The following is an 18,661-nucleotide window of genomic DNA, read 5'->3' as shown; positions in this document are numbered from 1 at the left end:
TCCATGGGCAGCCCTGAACTTCCAGGGCTTCTGCAGGACAGGGAATGGGAGAGGGTGTCAGAGCCAGCCCATGCCGTTTCGCTCGCTCCCTAGTTCCCAGCTGCCCAGGGGAGGTAGAGCTTGCTCGGAGGGGCCCATACAACAATAAAACCATTATTCCGGTTTTACACTGACATTTTCAGTTATACTTAATCGTTTGGAGGCTTTAACGCAGTAACGCTGCTCCGATACCCCGCTCGAGGCCTCCACCTGCCCCTCCTTTAAGTTCCCTGCATTTCCCCGCTTTTAAAAGAACTTTGATGCGTTCGGACTAGCCCCGGACTAGTCAAACCTGCATTTGGCTTTTTATACAACGTACAGCGTGACCTGGACTCGGCGGAGGTTATGTGTGCGTTAAGAGTCGAGAATCGGTATAAAACTCGCTGCGTCCTTGGAGGAAGAGGCAAAAGAAGATGGGCACGAAGAGAAGGGCCGGGGGCTGGAGATGCCCCGGTGGCTGCAGCGGGTCCCTCTGGTCTCAGCCGGTGGCTCCTCGGATTTATTTTTACCCCGATTTCCCCCCGCTGCCGAAACCTGCGGCGAGCGCAGGAAGCAGGAGGTGACGCCGTAAAAAGCTGTCGGGTTTTGCTCTGTTTTTCTGTATTTTTGGCCTTTTAACCGCTTCCTGGCAGCCGCTCGCGCTCCGCTGGTGCCTTTCTTTGCTGCCTTCCCTGGGGCGCCTTCGGGGCCCCTTCCCATTCCCGTTCCCATTCCCGCCGGCCCCTCGGCAGCGCCCGGCCCCGCGCACGGGCGGCAGCTCCGCCGCTTCCCTCTCGGCCTTTTGGTGTCCATTATATTTAGCTGAAAACGGGGGAGTTTTGGGGAGCCGTGCCCGCCAATCTGCTTGAATTGACACAGGGTTCTGTACACCTATTATTATTATTATTATTATTATTATTATTATTATTATTATTATGTTTTTGGGGAGCGAGATACGTTCTGGAAGGGCCCCAAATCACCCCTTCCCGCTGCACGGCCCCCGGCGCAGCCCTGTGGGCTCAGGGCCTCGCAGCTTTTCAGCCAGGAAAGGGCCAGTTTAATTAATGGGGGTCTTTGGTGAAGCGGAGCCTGGGCAGTCTGTGCGAGGCGGGCAGGTGATTCCGCCCCAAGAGAGCGACGCGCAGGTCAGGAGGGAGAGGAGAAGAGGAGGAAGAAGAGAGGGGTGCAGGGGAGAGGAGAGAGGAAGAGGGGAAGAGGAGAGTGAAAAGGAGAGACAAGATACAAGAGCTCGCTTCCCCGCGGCTGCTGCAAGTCTGGAGGCCTTCGGGGAGCCCCAGTTCACACGGAAGCGGAGACGGGGAAGCTCCGTCCCGTATTCCCTGCTGCACCAGGGGAAACCACGGCCCCAAGCRACAGCTGCTTGCGGTGCTGCCACGAAAACCCTCACACGCACCGCCTTTCATTTTGCAGTCATTTATTTATTCATTTTGTGGGCTCTGCTTCCAGCAAACGTCGCGGTCATCGCCAACGCTTCCCCGTTCAGATCCGGGTCGCTGCGTTATACCCACGTGGAGGGGAAGCGGCAGGGCCAAGGGGGCTGTTTCCGAGCTGGAGAACGAGCCCATCTGCCCCCAACGAGGSCCGGCCGCCTCCTTGCTGCTCATCGTGGGGTAACTGGGGCCACCTGCGAGCGAGGCCCCTCATAAGAGGCTGTGGCAGCGGCCTGGCCCCTCTGCTGCAGGCGCGTGGCTCCCGGGGGCCGGGGAGGCTCCACACGGGGCTCGTTTTGGGGAGGGAGACGGGCCGGGCTCCTGTCGTGTGTCTGCGCTCAGCCCTGGCCATGGGGCCGTCGCCTCTGCACCTGCTGGCGATGATGATGGTGACGATGATGATGGTGACGCCCCTGGCGACGCCCCTGGCGCCGGTCCCGCGGGCGCCGCTCACGGCCCCGGGCTCTGCCCGCACAGTGAGTAACCGCTCGCAGCGAGTAACCGCTTGCAATGAGTAACTGCTCACAGTGAGTAACTGCTGAGTAACTGCTCGCAGCGAGTAACTGCTCGCAGCGAGTAACTGCTGAGTAACTGCTCGCAGCGAGTAACTGCTCCTGAGTAACTTGGTGTGCCCAAGTCCCCATTGGAGTGGGGTGGGTTGGGGTGTCCCCACGGTGCTGCCCTGTTGCCAGGGCCGGGGGTCACTGGGGTGGGCTGGGGCCGTCCTCCCTTCCCGCCAGGCTCCACTCGGGGCTGCAGCGGGGCCGGGAGCCGCTCCGGGTGGTGCCGGGGCCACTCGGGGCTGCAGCGGGGCCGGGAGCCGCTCCGGGTGGTGCCGGGGCCGCTCGGGGCTGCAGCAGGGCCGGGAGCCGCTCCGAGCAGCACCGGGGCCGCTCGGGGCTGCAGCGTCGCCGCTTCTCTTGCAGGCGTGCGGGTCCCACCGCGACGGCCGGACGGCCGGGCCAGGTGAGCGGCAGCTTCGCGCCGGCCGAGGCCCCGGGGGACGGGAGGTGCTGGGCCGGAGAGCAGGAATCCTCCCTGCTGGAGGAGAAGGGGACGGGGATGGCGCCCGGGAGGTGACACGGCCGCGATGCCGGTGTCCGCAGACGCAGGAGCTCGTGCGGAGCGAGCGGCCACCGCACACGAGTGTCTAGTCTCGCTCCTGCAGGGCAAGCTGCCGGCTCGGGGCCCCTCGAGCTGCCAGATACAGTGTTCTCCAAAACCATCTTTATTTTTCGCCTGCCTAAGGGAAGGCGTTTCCCACTAAAACCAAGGAGTTCGGGCAGGAAAAGGCTTCTGAGGCATCTCCGCTCCGGAACTCCAGCTGTGGGTCTCTGCTGGGAGAATTCCCCCATCCYGGGGCTCAAGCAGCTCCCAGGAGGCGACTCCTGGCTCCTGTGGTCCCGGCTCCTACTTGAGCCGTGCACAAGGCTCTGGGAGACGGACCCGCGGGTCGTGCCCGCGTTGAGGTGCCCCAGGAGCCGGGACGGTTCGCGTGGGTGTCGGCTCTGCCCTCAGCGGCGCCCGGGGCTGCCCCGGCGCCGCTCGCCGCCGCGCTGGGAGGAGGCGGGAGCGGGAAGGCGACGCTCGCCCACGGGGCAGGCTTCTGGAGGCTCCTCCTGTGTCCGGTGGTGCCGGTGGGGAGCCCTGGCCAGGAGCAGCTGAGGAGGCCTGGAGGCTGCTCCTGGGAGTAAGGCCTAGCACGGCCTTCGGGAAGCGGAGCGGGAGGGAAGACTCGCAGCCTCTTGTCTTGCAGGGTCGGAGCCGTCGTGGATATGGGCCTACGTTCCCATGCGGAGCTGCCACCGCGTCCTGCGGGACAAGCGCGGGCGGTTTTCTCCCCCAGCGTACCGCAGCAGCTCCCCGCTGAGCTTCTGGTGCAACTGGACCATCTGGGCGGGCTCCAGGCAGCACATCGTGGTCTACATCCAGGGCTTCGCGGCCCAGGAGGACTGCGGCACGAACGAGGACAAAATCCTCTTCGAGGGGGTCTCCTCCCTGGCGGAGGACACCGCGGTTTACGCCTGCTGGGGAAGGGACACTCACGTGTTTGCCACCTTCGCTGAAGCCGTGCACGTCGTGCTGCTCAAGACCTACCTGCCCAGCTGCAGGGAYGCGCAATTCCAGGGCACCTATTACGTCTTCCACCACGAGGAAGCCGGGTTGTCCCCCGGGGAGCATTTGCCCCCTGAAACTCCCGCTCCAAAACCAGAGCGAGCCCACGTTGTTGAGACCGGGCGGAAGGACATCCCTGAGGATTTGGGCCAGACGCGGGGGGTTTCACGCCCGCTTCCCRAAACTCCCCTGCTTGGAGCCTTGCAGGGAGAGGAGCCTTTCCTTGGTGTGCACCTGGAGAGCAGGCGGCCTTTCCTGCAGCCCGCGGATCCGGGAGACCCGCGGCTGGATATTAGACCAACGCGCGCGGGAGGCCRGGAGCTGCCTCTGCCCGCCCGGGATTCCTCTCCGGGCGGAGCGGAGGACGTGGGCGCTGCCGCGTCCCTGGGGCTCGGCACGGGCGGGCGGGAGCACACGGAAGGGTGTCCCCCGTGGAGCAGCGCGGCCGGTGGAGCGAGCAGCGCTCCTGCCGAGAGCCTGCTGCCCAGCCGGGCCCTCCCCAGGGAGCCGCTCCGCGAGGACCGCTCCTCTCTGCTGCCCGGGAGAGGCTTTGCAGAGCCCTCGCCTAGGACTGAACCCCTGCTGAGAACAAGTGTCCTCCAGCCCACAGCGCTCCTGGATTTCCCCGCTCCAGGAAGTCCCGGGCAAGTTTCGAAGGTGGAAGAGCTGCTGCGCCCAACGGGATCATGGGCTGTCCCCAAAGGCCGACCTCAGCCGAGCACCCGGAGCAGCTGCACCCTCCAAGCAGCACCCGCAGACCCCAGGAGCACCGACCCACGCGGTGCTTACGTGCCCCACGTGTCGGCGGTGCCAGCGTGTCCCACGGCTGATCCTGCACGTGCRGGGCTGGGCTCCGCTGGCCTCCCCCTGGCAGAAGAGCCTGTGGAGCAGGGAATGTTGGAGCCTTCTGCTGTCTTCACCACGAACGCTGAGGGCTTCACGGGGCCACCAGCGCGGGAGCTCAGGGGACCTGCGGAGGGGATGGAGCCCCCATCAGCCCCACAGAGCGCGGCTGGACCGTGGAYCTCCGCCGCCTGTAGCGCCCAGCAAGGGGGAGACTTTGGGGGTGCCCTYGTGGGCCCCGGTGTGAGAAAGCTGGTGCTGGATGATGGAGACGGTGCCGAGAGCGGCTGGAGGGGTCAAGCACCAGCGCCCACCACCCATGATCTTCAGCAGCAGCTCCCTGACCTGCCGCTTGGCAGGGGGYTTCCTCCTCCACCAGAGGACCTGGAGGCCCCATCGCTCCCACCAGTGCCCGTGTCTCTGCCCCCTAGCCCTGCGCCCCAAGGTCCATGGATGGCAGGAGRAGGACAGCATCACAAACACGCTGGTGGGTCTTTAATGGGTGTTATCTTGGCATAAGCAGCCCTTGGGCAGGAGGCTTCCCACGCAGGGGTTGTCTTCCCAAACCTGGGTTGGGTGTGGAACCATCYGGTAGGCTCCTATGGTGCCCATCTAGTAAGAGCCGCTGCTGGCTGGAGCTGGGCAGGGTGGACATGTCGGAGTTGGYGTGGTCTGGGACAGACCAGGCTCCTGGGAAGGGGGATCATCCCCTAGAGATGTGGCTGTGGGGGCTGAACTCCTCCAGTCTTGTGGTAGGAAACGATTTGAACCGTGGTCTTCTGTGATCACTGGTGTTGCTCCTAGAAGTGCTATCTGTTCCCTGGTGCATAAAATAACTGCTGACCGTGTCTCCTCTCTGCTTTTGTCCTGCCTTGCCAGAGCTGGGACCGCCCTGGGCAGTGGAATATCTTCCCGTCAGGAGCTGCCATGTTGTCTTGCAGGGTGACTTTGGCTTGTTCTACCCTCCGCTGCACAGCGACGTTCAAACCAACGTGTGGTGCAACTGGACCATCCGGGCTGGCCCCCAGAAGCACGTCCTGATCTACATCCAGGGCTTTCAGACGGATGAAGGCTGTGACAGGAACCAGGATAAGATGGTTTTCCAAGGGGTCTCGTCCAGCGTGGAAACCAAAGTCGTGCACGCCTGCTACAACCGAGGCACCGTGGTCTTCGCTACGCAGGCCACCGCGGTCTATGTGCTGCTCCTGTCGGGASCTGCTTCCCTAGGCAGCAAATACCAACACTTTAAAGGGCGATATTATATATTTAGAGACTATGGAGCTGTGGGCTCTTCCCACGCAATGCCAGCTCCTGCCCGGGATATCTCCAAGATGGATATCTCCAGCGGGGTCAGCCAGCCTCATGGGCTGGAGGAAGGTGCTCACGGGGGCGAGTTCAGTCTGCTGGAGGATGGAATGGAGCTGGAAAGGAGCCTTGGAGATGGCAAAACGGAGGGGAGAGGAGGTGGTGAAGGGGTGTTGGTGGAGGCAGCTGCAGCCGGGGGAGACGCTGGGCGAAACATCAAGTCGCCAGCTCCGGATACCATGGAAGGAGCTGCCCAGCTGGAGCCCAGGTGGGTCCCCACAGCCATGGGGGGACCCACAACCCTGGATGTCCCTCTGGAAGCACCCAAGAGCTCTGCAAGGCCCTCAGCTGCCAGAATCCCACCTAACCTGACCCCCACACGGAGTGCCCTGTGGGTGGGAGGCGCGACTGTCACCAGGAGTTCTCCCACGCAGATGGCAGCGATGGAAGAGCCACCACTTCACACAAATGTGAAAGCTTCTTCTYTCCACCCCTCTGTGGGCATGACTGCTGGAGGTACAGCCACGACGGGAGACAGCCAGGAAGATCTCCTTGGTAAGGTCTCTGTCATTGCTGGTGCCTGGCACTACCCAACCATCACCTCCAGCCMAGCAGGACACCCAAGAGGTTTGATTTTTACCTCCAGTGTCCTGGTTCATGAAGTGGGTCTTGATTTCTACCATATTCAAGGAAGGTGGTACTTGAAAAGACTTGAGCGGGGCTATTTGTGGAGGGCCCAGTCTCTTGACTAAGACTTTACACCCAAAGCAGACTGCGAGTGTCGGGCAGCCCTGACTTGAGTAGCTTTTTGCAGCTRTAGCATGATGCTCCAAAGAGCTGTCATTGCATTGGACTGCCAGATTTTTGAGAGAAGGGGGAGAAAAGAGCTGGATGCCTCTCCTTGAAGTTAAGAATTGCTGGTGGGCCTTCTTCATAGAAGATTTAGCCACAGATATTTCTTAGTTCCTGTATGAAAGGAGAATGATTTTTCCTTTTYGCCTCCGTGTCTGGCAGTTCTTGCCCCTTCCCTGGGGTGCAGGGAAGTGTTGCCTATAAGGTTTTGTCATTGCTGAGGTCCCCTACAAGACCAGAGCCTCTTTGTTCATGAACAGTCCAAGGCAGCTCTGTGGGCTGCAGCTTGGGAGACTTCACAGACTAGCACTTATCCTCGTCCAGAAATGGAGATGAGGTTTATTGGGGTGATTAATCCCTAAYGAGCCTTTCTCTATGGAGAAGAACAGCTTGTATTTACAGCTTGACTTCTCGTGTTGGTACAATGACTCGGGAAGGGATTGGACATATGGTGCTTTGACGGAAGCGACTCCTAAATAATGAACTTGCCCCTCGCTGGCAYGCCGAGCTCCGCAGCCTCAATCTTCTCTTTGCTCTGACAGATCTGGCTTCTCTTCTGGCATCCCTTGAGAATGACACTGTGCTTCGATCCCAGCACCATCCTGGAGGTAGGTGGTTTAAATGGGGCTTAAAACACTGCTCATCCAGAAGCTTTTTTTGCTGAGAAATTAGCTAGGACCAACAGGCATCTGTCTTTGACTAATGGACATTCTYTAGTAGATATTTCAGCAGGATGTCRGTGCCAGTTTAAGGATGTTCCTCACTGAAAAGTCTTCCTCTCTGCCCCTAACTAAGTAGGTTTAGTGACCATTTTGTCACTGTCTCCAGCCTCCAGGGATGTCTCCTGCACCCAGTGCCTCGGAGCACCTCAGCTTGGGGCAAGTACTTGTATTTGGCCACAGCCAGGAGCCCTCCTGGGCGGCCTGGGGATGGGGAGGGTGCAGGAATGGAGCTTGTCTGAGACCTTGGCACCATCCTGGGCATCTGTGGAGAAGTTCCTCCAAGTGCTGTGTTGGTGCCACGCATGGGCACCAGGAAGGAGTGGAGGATGCACCTGACTAACAGGAATCTGGAAGACTCCAACTTGGAGGTGGTCTGTGCAGTGCTACGGCTGCATTGCAACCACTTTTGTCTTCAGTTCTCCAGGGTACATGCACTCAACCTTATGTAAATGCTGGCATGTTTGAGTTTAAGCGTTACTTGTTGGTGATTTAAAGAGGATTTTCCTCGTGTGGATTCCTAAGAGGATTCCATCACTTCCTCAAATGTACTCCAGTGGCCATCCCAGGGCTACCTGCATCGGATACCTGTATAAATTGTCAAATTGGGGAGAGGTAAAGCTCACGGCTCAGTGAAACAGCACAATTTTAGGCTCGTGTACTAGAGCCAACCTCAAGCACCTTGCAAAAAGGAGCTGCTAAAGAAGGTGGCTGGGTTTTAAACAGGAGAAATATTACTGAATAAATGTGCTTGAAACAACAGACAATGGCAAATCCATGCCAGCCTGGATCCATCCAGAACACAGCTGGGTATCTAAATGAATCCCAGATGAAATTGCTGAGATGGGGGAGTTCTCCCAGCCACAAATTACGACAATACCTTTGGGAAAGGTCAAGAACAAGCAGATGTATGCAAGTGCTTTGTATCCCTTTTGTTCCAAGAGCAATTCCAGTGTTCAGTGCTGAGCGTGAGCTGGGGTTTGTCACTAAACCTCTGGAAATAGTCATGTAGCTCCAACTTCCCTGGGCATGTCCTTGTGCTAGCTCTGCTGCTGCTATTGTTATCCTGGGTTAGCTCACTTAAGGAGACTGTTATGTGAACTTCAGAAACATGATGAGACCTTGTGCATTTTGGTAGATATGCTCTTTGAAGTAACTGTTGAAATCAAACACGTGGACTGGGTCCCTCGTGGTGGAAGAGAGCTCAATAAGGATCTTCTTGAATCCATGAAGAGTCATGTAAGGCTGGGAATGGGAGCAGGGAGCTCACTTCTGGGAGCAGGGAAGCTTATAGCCGAGAAGGGGGCAAGCGCACAAGCGTCCACGTGTGGGGTTGCAAATATGCCTCGTGCTGCTCTCCCCTGGTCCAACTGCCATGACTCCATGGGGAGTCGCTGCCCTTCCYCTTCCCAAACCTCCAGGTACGGAGGGTAAGCTGAGATAAACAGTGGGGAGCTGTGGGACCTGGTGTGGGTCCTGAATGGCCCACAACGGGGAAGAGTGGTGGGGAGGAGATCTGCTCACTGCTAAGTCCCTGTATAGAGAAGCACTGGTTTTTCTGTTGCTTTGCAGATCCAGAAGAACCTGAAACTCTCTGCCAACAGAGTCAATGAAATAAAGTTCAAGGAAATCAGAAGGTAGGGTGGATGCTGCACCATCAGCTCGGTAGGCACAGCTTCGCTATAACCTCTAGTATGTCCTTGGATCGTCCTGGCTTTCATCTTCCTTCCACAAAGACTTYTGTGTTCCTGTCCCACCATGTGTACCTTGTCCTTAAAGCAGAGAAATGTCCTTTCCATTGGAAAGAGATGGTGAAAACCCATGTTTAGGGTTGCCTGGAGCGTTTATAGGCCTGGCGGGTGTGAACGGGCTTCCACAGCAGGGCCCTGTCCCACAYGGGCTGTCCCTCGCCCGCAGGGCGGGCAGGGAGAACCTGCTGCTCACCTTCTGGCTCCACCTGAGGCCGGAGCAGAGGAACCTCTCCGTGGCGYTGCGGGCGCAGCTGCAGGAGCTGCTGGGCAAGCCCGGGGGAGCGGAGAGACCGCGGCTGCTTTCACTCGTGGTCGAAGGTATGGGCTCCGTGCTGTCCTTCGTGCCCAGCCCTCCCTGCTTTGTGGCACTTGTGGGGCAGAAGCTGCTGTTGATGGTGTGGGGAGGTTTGGGGCAGCCTTCTCGCTTGTGGCAGATGTGGACGAGTGCGGCCTGGGGCTCTGCGGGGAGGCCGCGGACTGCTTCAACGGCGTGGGCACCTACCTGTGTCGCTGCAAGGAGGACTACGAGGACCGATCCCCTGCCAAGTCTGGCACGCTCTGCGTCCCCGCGCCCCGCTCAGGTAGGACACGGAAATGGCTTCACGTTTTGGTTGGAAGTAACAAAACGTGACACTTTCTTCCAAAGCTTCCAGTGACAAAATGCTCAAATGTCTCTGAATAACAGCAGATGGGTGAAACGCCCAACAGTTACGCTTGCCTGAACATGGACTCAAAACTTGTGTGTTTTACCCATGCTTTCCATTCCAAACCCATCAGCCAGTTAGTTGCTGGTCTGAAACCTATCCAGATCAGCAGGATATTATATGATCACATCTKTAAGATCTCCTTCTTTGGAGATCTTTAAAACCCGCTTGGACGCAGCCCTGTGCCACGTGCTCTAGGTGAGCAGGGGGTTGGACTAGATGACCTCTGAGGTCCCTTCCAACCTTAAGCATTCTGTGATCTTTCATAAGTAAATATCCAGCTGAGCTCAGGCAAACGGTCCGCTTTGGACTGCAGCRCCTGTGGCCGAGCGTGAATTCACGAGCGGCTCCGCTCTTTGGAAGCCCCTCCGGATAACGCGGTGCCTGCTCCTCTTCCAGGGCTCCTCCGTTTCCTCCAGCAGCCGGAGGTGCTGGCGGGAGCTGCCCTGTCCGTGGGGCTGCTGCTGGTGGTGGCCGTGCTGGCGCTGCGCAGGGTGAGGAGGCAGCGGCGCTCCGGCGGGAACCCCTTCCCRGAGGAGCGGGGCGCCCGGCCGGAGCCGGAGCGCGTGGTGCTGGAGCTGAGCCGCCTGGAGCGGTGCCTGCAGCTCGAGCCCTTGCAGCTCAAGGTGCGCGCGCGGCCGCCCGAGTGGATCTCGCGGGCCCGCGCCGGCCCTGCCTGCGGCCGCCTCCTGCCGCAGGAGCAGCCTGTCCGAGGGAGCGCGGCGCTCGGAGCCGCGCGGCGTGACSGGGACACGGACGTGCCTGGTGCCTAACCTGCCTTTCTGGGCGCCACGGCTGCGTCTCCTGCCGCTTCCTCTGTGTGAGACGGGCATTGCTGGCTCCTTTTCTGTGGATGCTCTTCCACAACCCCTTCTGGTTTGTYTCGTAGACCACAGCTATTCCAGCCTTCCTTGGGCTCTTCTTTTAACGCCTGCTTTGCTTTCCAAGGTTAAGCCCTTGCTCTCAGCTACGAGTGCTGTCAGCTTATTCCCCCTGAGGTCTGCTCCTAACTCTCGTTATAAATGCTTTTAAAGAATAAAAACAAGATGTTTCAGTACTTCAGTGTAACCTTTGCTTCCTTAAGGTGGTTCTTAATCGCTATTCAGTGCCAAAAAAGCCCCACGCAATCCCCCTAAGTGGTGTGCACCAGGACTCCCAACACTGCTCTGCAGCGGGAGYGTCTGCACGGGAGCAAGTCCCTGTGTGTAGGATGGGTTTGGTGGCAGATGTCCCACTGGAGGGCAGTGTCTGCCACCAAAAGCCGGTCACTGCRTGCCTGGACACCTCTTGCTGCACTGCTTTACCTTCCACTTTTCCCCAAGATATTTCCCTGGCCACGGGTCCCTTCTGGGGTGCTGCTCCTGCATGAGGGCCCACGGGTGGGCTTTGGAGGCTGTGGGTACCCGAGTCTCGTTTCCCTTGGTCCTGGCATTTCCCACCCTGGACTTGCAAGGGGAGAGGATTAAACGTGAGCATCCAGCCAGGCAGGGGCATCAGTGGGTGCAATTCTCCATCCCACAGCAGGAGAAACTCTCCCTGGGTCCCTGTGTGCACAGAGCAGCCTTGTCTTGCTCTGTGGCAGCAGGAGCTGAATAATGCTGCTGTTTCCCCAGGGAAAGGAGCTTTCCCAGACCTGGAAAAACAGCGAGTGTTGGCCCCTTGGCTGGTCTCCCTATGTTGGGCTGAGTCTTTCCCTGGGGTGCTTCCAGGTGCTGCCAAAATCAGGTGTGCTGCTTGCTGAGCACCGGCTGGGCTGCTCTCTCCTTGGCTGCAAGGTGCTGACAGCAACCAGGTGGTGATTAAAAGCACATGTGTTTGATTAAAAGCATATGTGTTTGATTAAAAGCACATGTGTTTGCTACAAGGTGGGGAAAAAGCAACCAGCAAGCTGCCCTCTTCCTGCTCATCTCCCTCAACCTTTTGATGCGGGTGAAGTGACGGTGGAAGGAGAGCCGCAGTCCTGCTGCCGGGCAGGAGTGACGTGTGCCGGGTGGGCTTCGTGCAGGTAAGATGGGAATAACATGGGSTCATTCAAAAGATAAATATGCCTGCTCCCTCCCTCCCAAGCACGACGAGGCAGAGCGTGCTGAAGCTGGGGTCGTGTCTGAGTCCAAAAGGTGCCTTTTTCRTGCTGCTGCTTGCACAAAATGGGCTGTGTTGGGCCTGGGTGATTTTTTTGTTTGTTTTTTATGAGGGGGCCTCCTTCTCTCGTGTTGTTATCACCCAGCTCTGATGACAAGCTTGGGGTGTCCGTGGGGCCAGCGTGAAGGAGCTTGCCCTGGGTGGGCAAGGCCAGATTTCCTGCAAGGAGGCAGCAGCCCGTACTGCAACCGGGGATGGTTTCCAGAGCATCTGAGCTCTCCAGTGAAGAGCTGTTAATTATTATGCTGTAAATTACTTAATAAATGAGTGTTCTTCCCGGCACCTATTGCTCCATGTGGCATCTGCTGAGCGCCATAAAATGCAAGTAATTGTGGTTGCGGAAAGGTTGCACCCTGCCCTTGGAATTAGATTAGCGGTGGCTTGAGCTGCTCTGGGCAYGTCAGCTTTGCACCTTCTATTTTTCCTCCCGTTTGCTGTTGGTCTTGGTGGCCCTCGGCTGTAGGGAGGTGTAATCATGGGGTGGGTGGAGGTTTTCAGGGGTGTTTTGCACTGTACACTGCTCCGGCCTTGCTTCCAGGTGGAAGGGGAAGCGGAGATGGGGAGCGGAGTGGAAAAGCAGCCGCACGTGGTTCAGCGTTATTTGACATTTAAGGGCAGCAGCTTAGATCCATTTAGGAGGGTTTCTGACGCTGTGAGCCGCAGAGCCTCTCCTTAGGGCAGCCTGTACGTAACCATTTTGCTCTTGGCATCCTATGGTTAAACAGGGCAATCACAGGGACGACGTGCAGTTTTTAYTCCAGGGTATCCAGCTCAGCCCAGCTGCTTTCAGTAGGGAACATTTCCAGCGTTTCAGGTTGTGGTAGGATTTAATTTCCAAGCAAGATATTTTCAAACACGAAACACTCCGCCTCTCATTGCATTTTTCTGGATGTTTTAGCTGTTGACCTTTAAATGAAAATACTTAAGTCATAAGTAGGTCTGGGAGTCTTCTGATGTGCTGTGATAAATTCTGTATTTTCTGTACAAAAGTCTTTGTGGCCAAGGGCAAAATCAAAGGACAGATTTCAGATTTTCTGGACAAAATCCTTTCTGCAGTTCAAACGGATCAGCCACATTGACTGATTTGGATCACTCAGGAGCCATACAAACAATATATTCCTCTTTAAGAAACTGAGGCTCAGTTTTTGCATGGGATGGAAGTTTCTGTGTAAAGCTGCAGTCTATCGGCAGCTTTATCTGTGCCAAGTAATACAAAATAAATCCTCCTAGTGTTTGCTGTAAAAGTGGCTGGAAATATTTGTGGTATATCCTCAGAGCAGGGTTTGAACACACTGAGAACATGAGCAGCAAATACAGTCCCAGCATTATTGCTCCAGTCTCAGGGTCAGAAATGGAACAGGTCTACCAAAAAGTGAATAAAAAAGGGTGTTCTGGATCCCATCCAGAAGAGCAACAGCCTCTTTTCATGGCCTGCAGGAACTGCTGCTCTGGCACGGGGTGGCGAAGGCGGCCTCGCCTTGGGAAGTGGCTAATACTTCCCAAATTCCCGGGAGAAGCCGTGGGTCTTTGCACGCTCGCGCTGGCTGGCTCCGTGTTTCCCTTTGGAGCATCCCTGCTGTGTCCACGTGTGTCCCTGCTGTGTCCACGTGTCTTGGCAAGGGTTGCTTCCCAGGGACTGTGTGCCGTGACCTTCCAGCTCCGGGACGTCTGAAGCGGACGTTGCTCTCTGCTCCAGAAGTTGCCTCGCTGTTGGGATAACACGTTTCCTAGGAATCTCTGCAAGTTTTCCAGCTGGTAACTGAACGCATTTATTTGCTGTCAATAAACCCCCTGCTTCACGTACCCGGGGGCTCTTTCAGCGGCATCAATCCACATAATAATTTTCCTTGGGGTTTTACTTATTTATAGCTAAAATCTGTCTTGATCTCACCAGCTTGATCTCACCTGCCTTGCTGAACACTGAAAGGAATGAGAAGGAAAAAAATACCTTGCTTCTGATCCCTATCCCTCCTTGATGGGAAAAATGAACTTTTAACTATGACCAGAAGTGACGAGGATAGACAAGAGAGCCAAAACAGGAGTGAGAAAAGCCTGGTCTATCTACTAGGAGAGAGGAAGGCTCTGCCCTTCAGTAATATAAACTATTTTTAATGTCTACAAATTTGTTAACATCTGTTTAGTGCATTTTCCACTTGAGAAAGCTGTATCATCCATTCTGAACGGCTCAACAGCTAAAATTCCAGCTATGCCAGAGCACAGGAATGTGGGAGTTATGAACAAGGAACATTTCAAAACTAAATTCCTAGTTTGTTAGGGAAGAATTCACACCTCTGAAGCTCTGCTCTGTTTCCTGTCTTGTCATTGGCATCTCCACCGTTCCTGCAGGGCCTCAAGGTTCTTAGGCACAGTTTATTTTTTGTCTGGTTGTTCTTTCCCTTTTTTTTTATTTTTATTTATTTATTTTTGCTTTGCTAAGATACTGAAGACTAAATACCTGCAACATATTCAGAAATACAGAGAAAAAAAAGTGTATAAAAATATTGTTTAAAAAGAAAACTGTTCAAATAATTCCAGATTAAAAAAAAATACATATACCACTTTGTAAACTGTTAAATCAATTCCATAGGTACCCTACCCAGTAACAGTCTGCAAACAGATCGCTGCACTTGAATATATAAAAATGTCTCTGAAATAGGAAGGTCAAGAACGAATGAACAAAATGGAAATGAACAGCCGTGCCTCTGGGAACTTGTGAAGCCCTCTGTGCTGATCTCAAGCCAACCTTTTTGGGGAGAACTCCTCAGCAGGGGCCCCTAGCAGCCGCAGAGAATGCACCCTCTTCTCTCCCCAGGCTGTAAATACCAGGGAGAGGGTATTCCTCCAGCCGGTCAAACTCGTGCAGGTGGAAGTGGGTTGCCAGCTGGTTTACCATTTTTTTCAGGGCGAGAAAGCCTGCAATGACTTGGAAGGTGAGGAAGAGAGCAAAGATGATATTGACTGATCGTTCCAGCGGCTGGATTTTCAGGGCTTCGTTGAACAGCAAGAAGAGAATTATAGGCAACTGCAGCAGAAGACTTAGGAGCCAAAACCCAGCCAGCTCGGGGACCTGCAACAGGAAGACGTTGGTTACTTAAAAACTGGCAGGTGGACTAGAAGAAATACAGAGCTTTGCAGATACAGAGCAGTTGACAAAACACTTTTGTGGTGCAGGAGATCTTTCTGAGGGGAAAACCTACTGGAATGCACAAATGATACGGGAAGCAAAAGCAAGGGGACAGAAGATGCAGACAGCTCACAGAAATAACTGCCTCAAATCTCTTAGAGGAGCAGGCAGACCATTTTAATTACACTCAACCTCAATTAAATGTTCCTGTTGCCTTACGAAGGATAACATACCTTCTCCTGGAGGTTGCCCATGTAGCCCAGGTAGAGCCGGACAAYCTCTATGAGCGAGGCTAGGATGATGACAGTGACCACGATGAACTTGTAGTAATCTGATAAGGCTGGATACTAGAGGAAGGAAGAGAGGAGAAGTTTCAATCATGCTGCTTCATAGTGTGGTTAAACAAAGGCCCTGGATGCTATTGTAAGTTGGCTGTATTGTATTGGCTTTCAAATGTTCTCAGAGGCTTCAGTTTCAAGCAATTCCCACACAAGCCTACTGGATTCTAACTCCAGTGGCTCCACCTCTGAGAGAGGAGGTGTCTGATCACATATACACTACATTTCTCAACCATTACTTTCCTTCTGGACTCACCTTCATGTAGAGTATGACAACCGTGCTGATCCACCAAAGTGGGAAATAATAAACGTTGAAATAGAGGGACATCTGCAGTGGTAAACTGGAAATTATCTCATTATCTGTAGAGAGAAAGAAGTCTTTGTCATTCCTAGTTTGCTCCAGACTTCCCTTTTCTATGTATGGCAGAAAGATATTGCTCCATTTTAGCTTCAAGCTGGCTACTGCAATGATCTCAGACAAATTAAATATTAAGAATGGTATTTTCAAAGATCTTGAGAAAAACTTTGCCCTATCTTGGGTTACACCATTTCCCAGGGTCTAGTGTAATTTTCTGCTACAGGATATAGAATTTTGATCCCGTAGTTATAAATTCAAATCAAGGGTTTTAGTGTGGAGTAAATTATAACCTACCCGCTAATCAAAAATCTCTGAGCTAAACTGATAGGCTTAGTTCAAGTAGTAGTGTAGCCTTACATTGTGGGATTGGATATGGCATTAAAGTGGCAATCTATTGTTTTTTTTTAAGGAAATGTCCCAACCTTAAATGAATATATACGAGATTATCCTCATTTTGCAGCTGACCTTCCTGAGTAGGGACTTGCTGCTAGGGAGCAGGATGCATTGTCCACTCTCCATTTTAAATCACAGATATTTGAATGCACAGTATTATTGCAAAAAGGCAATGATTGTTTTAGTTCTTTGGAGCCAACCATTTGTTGTATGTATGAAACGTATCCTTTAAAGTTCACAGAGAAGGAAATGTGTAGCAAAATGCAAAGAAAAGTCAATATTGAACCGTATAACGCTATGCAGCTTGGAAGTTCTATATCCAGGACTTAACCATAAACTCAGAGGATTAGACTCAAAACAAGAAAAAGAATACAAGAAAAAAAAATTACTTGGGCATCCCAAGAGATTCACTTGTTTTTAATGGATTAAGTTTTATTGCCGTAGTTGAGTTAAATGATATCATATCCAACTTACTTTMATTACCAAATCTCATTTCTCACGTCTTCCCCAAATGCAGTTTGCAGACAAATCTTTGCTTCACGCTGCCTGTGAAAGCCTGGAAAGTTTTMATTGGGAGCTGATGAGCTGAACTTGCTGTTCTGTATGTAAACCCTGCACCCCAGAACGCCACGATGGTGACACCCAGTTGAAATTGAGACTCTCCATCAGCCACGTTTTTCAATTCTGAGTTCAGAACTCCTCTCTTCTGATAATGCCATCTCTTTTTGTATCTTCCAACCATTCCCATACCTGTCTGTGTTCCATCTCAGTCTGCATCCCTGTTTCCAGTCCAGCCACATGCATCCTGGTGCAGTCGGTTCCAGAAGTCTTTATGCCAGTTGCTGAGGTGCCCATGGTAGCTACTGGACTAGGTGGGAAGGGAGGAGGATTTGGGGACAGAACTGGGACAAATCTTAAAGGGAGGGTGTGAGGACTAGGGCAAATCTTAAGGAAAGGGTGTGATGGGCAAGGGCTTGCTACACTGAAATAGAAGGTGCGAGAAAACCAGTATTTCTTTTAATAATCTTATTTTTAAGTATCAACACTCTCCTACATCTGCAAAGGAATGAAAAATCTATAGGTACTCCAGAAGAGCGGCAATCTACCTAAATTTGTCCCTGTAACTGTTAGCTGTGCTAATGAATCAACCTTCAAATACCAGAAATCACGGATTTTAGAGGGCACTGACATACAGTTTTATAACATTGTTTTATCTTTCAAAAAAGACGGAGTATCTCATTATAAATAACCATGTTTGTGTCCCACACTTATTAGATGACAATGTCATGGTTCATGGCCATGGTATTTAAAAACAGAGCATTTAYGGTCTCTTCAGATTTTGTAATATGGCATTCATAGTGGTAAGCTCTTCTGCAGTTTTAAGATTGTGTTTTGGGTCAATGTTTAGCTATATAAATCCAATCTAAATCATCCTTCTACCTCTAAAGTGAACTGCTGCTTACTTTGAGGGGTTGTGAAAATATGCAGAAATGCCCTGGATTAGCCCCATGGCTAATTCTTTGGTGCCAGTGCACCTTGCTAATGTATATGTATGTAAACTTAAGATTTGAAGTCCGGAGATCAAACAGGTTAACGACTTATTTGCCATGGATTTTGCCATTCATATAGGTGTTTTCACGAAAGAAGGCTAACAGAAATGTGTTAAAATAGCATGAAAGGTGAGCAAAAGGGGGTGCATCACCTGACAGGTGATGAATTTAGGGACCCTACTGATGGAAAAAAAAAAAAGAGAAATGGCACACAGGAGGCTGCAGTTTTTGCTTGCTGTCTTTCTGCTCCAAACATCGGGTGTCTTAACTTTGTACAGGGTGGCGTTCTCCATAAATAATTTACGCTTTCTTTACTTGGCACAATCTGGATAACACCCGCTCGGTCGCGCTGAGGGAGGAGACCGCCCGCCTCAGGGCAACGACCCACCCCAAGATGGCGGTGGCCGCCATCTTCGCTCCTCGCCTCCGGCCCGCGCTTACCTGCGCTGCCGCCGCCCGCGGGCCGCGCGCCGGGCCGGCCGCTCTCGGTAAAGACGGTGCGGCTGAAGGAGCCGAGCCGCCGCCGCAAGGGCTCGGGCAGCGACATGTTGCGGGGCTCCGCCGCCCGCCCGCCTGGCTGCGGCGGCGCAGGCGCAGCGCGGCCCGCGGCCGCTGCCTCCTCCCGCCGCCGCTCGCCGCCTCAGGGCTGGCGCCTCGCAACGCGGCGCCCCGCAGCCCTCGGGACTATTTTATTTTATTTTATTTTATTTTATTTTATTTTATTTTATTTTATTTTATTTTATTTTATTTTATTTTATTTTAATCATTTCATTCCATTCCCTTAGTTTCTTTGGGTACTGTTGCCTTTCTTGTTTTATTTTGAGCATACATGGACGCTTTGTGTCTGAACCCCCAAAATGCTCTACTCTGCCACTGTTTTTTCTTTCAGATTCCTTCAGGGCTTGATGTCTTCTGAGGAGAAAGGGGGCGATTCTTAAGTGTGGAGGAAATTATTTCCTGCCTGGCTGGAATAAGAAAGCAGGTCTTCACCCTTCCTT

At 53.7% G+C, this 18,661-nt stretch overlaps 2 protein-coding genes across 3 annotated transcripts; one reads left to right on the top strand and one right to left on the bottom strand.

Annotated features, from left to right (window-relative positions):
- The first annotated feature begins 1,819 nt into the window (after positions 1–1,819).
- On the top strand, positions 1,820–10,531 carry LOC112942927. The gene is made up of 10 exons (XM_026033991.1): positions 1,820–1,945; positions 2,396–2,435; positions 3,226–4,914; positions 5,307–6,287; positions 7,127–7,192; positions 8,442–8,542; positions 8,876–8,940; positions 9,221–9,372; positions 9,489–9,635; positions 10,158–10,531. The coding sequence occupies exons 1-10, from the start codon at positions 1,820–1,822 to the stop codon at positions 10,529–10,531; spliced, it is 3,741 nt and encodes a 1,246-aa protein (XP_025889776.1).
- A 3,887-nt stretch (positions 10,532–14,418) lies between these two features.
- On the bottom strand, positions 14,419–16,970 carry TMEM17 (transmembrane protein 17). 2 transcript variants are annotated; one of them, XM_026034023.1, is made up of 5 exons: positions 16,864–16,970; positions 16,588–16,669; positions 15,619–15,722; positions 15,258–15,371; positions 14,419–14,967 (listed from the first exon to the last, which is right to left on the bottom strand). In XM_026034023.1, exons 2-5 carry the CDS (start codon positions 16,604–16,606, stop codon positions 14,662–14,664), a joined length of 543 nt encoding a protein of 180 aa, XP_025889808.1. In that variant the 5' UTR covers positions 16,607–16,669; positions 16,864–16,970; the 3' UTR covers positions 14,419–14,661. The 2 variants fall into 2 exon arrangements, with proteins under 2 accessions (XP_025889808.1, XP_025889809.1); XM_026034024.1 differs by lacking the exon at positions 16,588–16,669.
- Between the last annotated feature and the right edge of the window lie 1,691 nt (positions 16,971–18,661).

The sequence above is a fragment of the Nothoprocta perdicaria genome, unplaced genomic scaffold (genome assembly GCF_003342845.1).
Source record: "Nothoprocta perdicaria isolate Ctin4 unplaced genomic scaffold, notPer1 scaffold_138, whole genome shotgun sequence".
Classification (NCBI taxonomy): Eukaryota; Metazoa; Chordata; class Aves; order Tinamiformes; family Tinamidae; genus Nothoprocta; species Nothoprocta perdicaria.
Note: the sequence above shows the minus strand (reverse complement) of the source record. Positions and strands in the feature narration are given on the sequence as shown.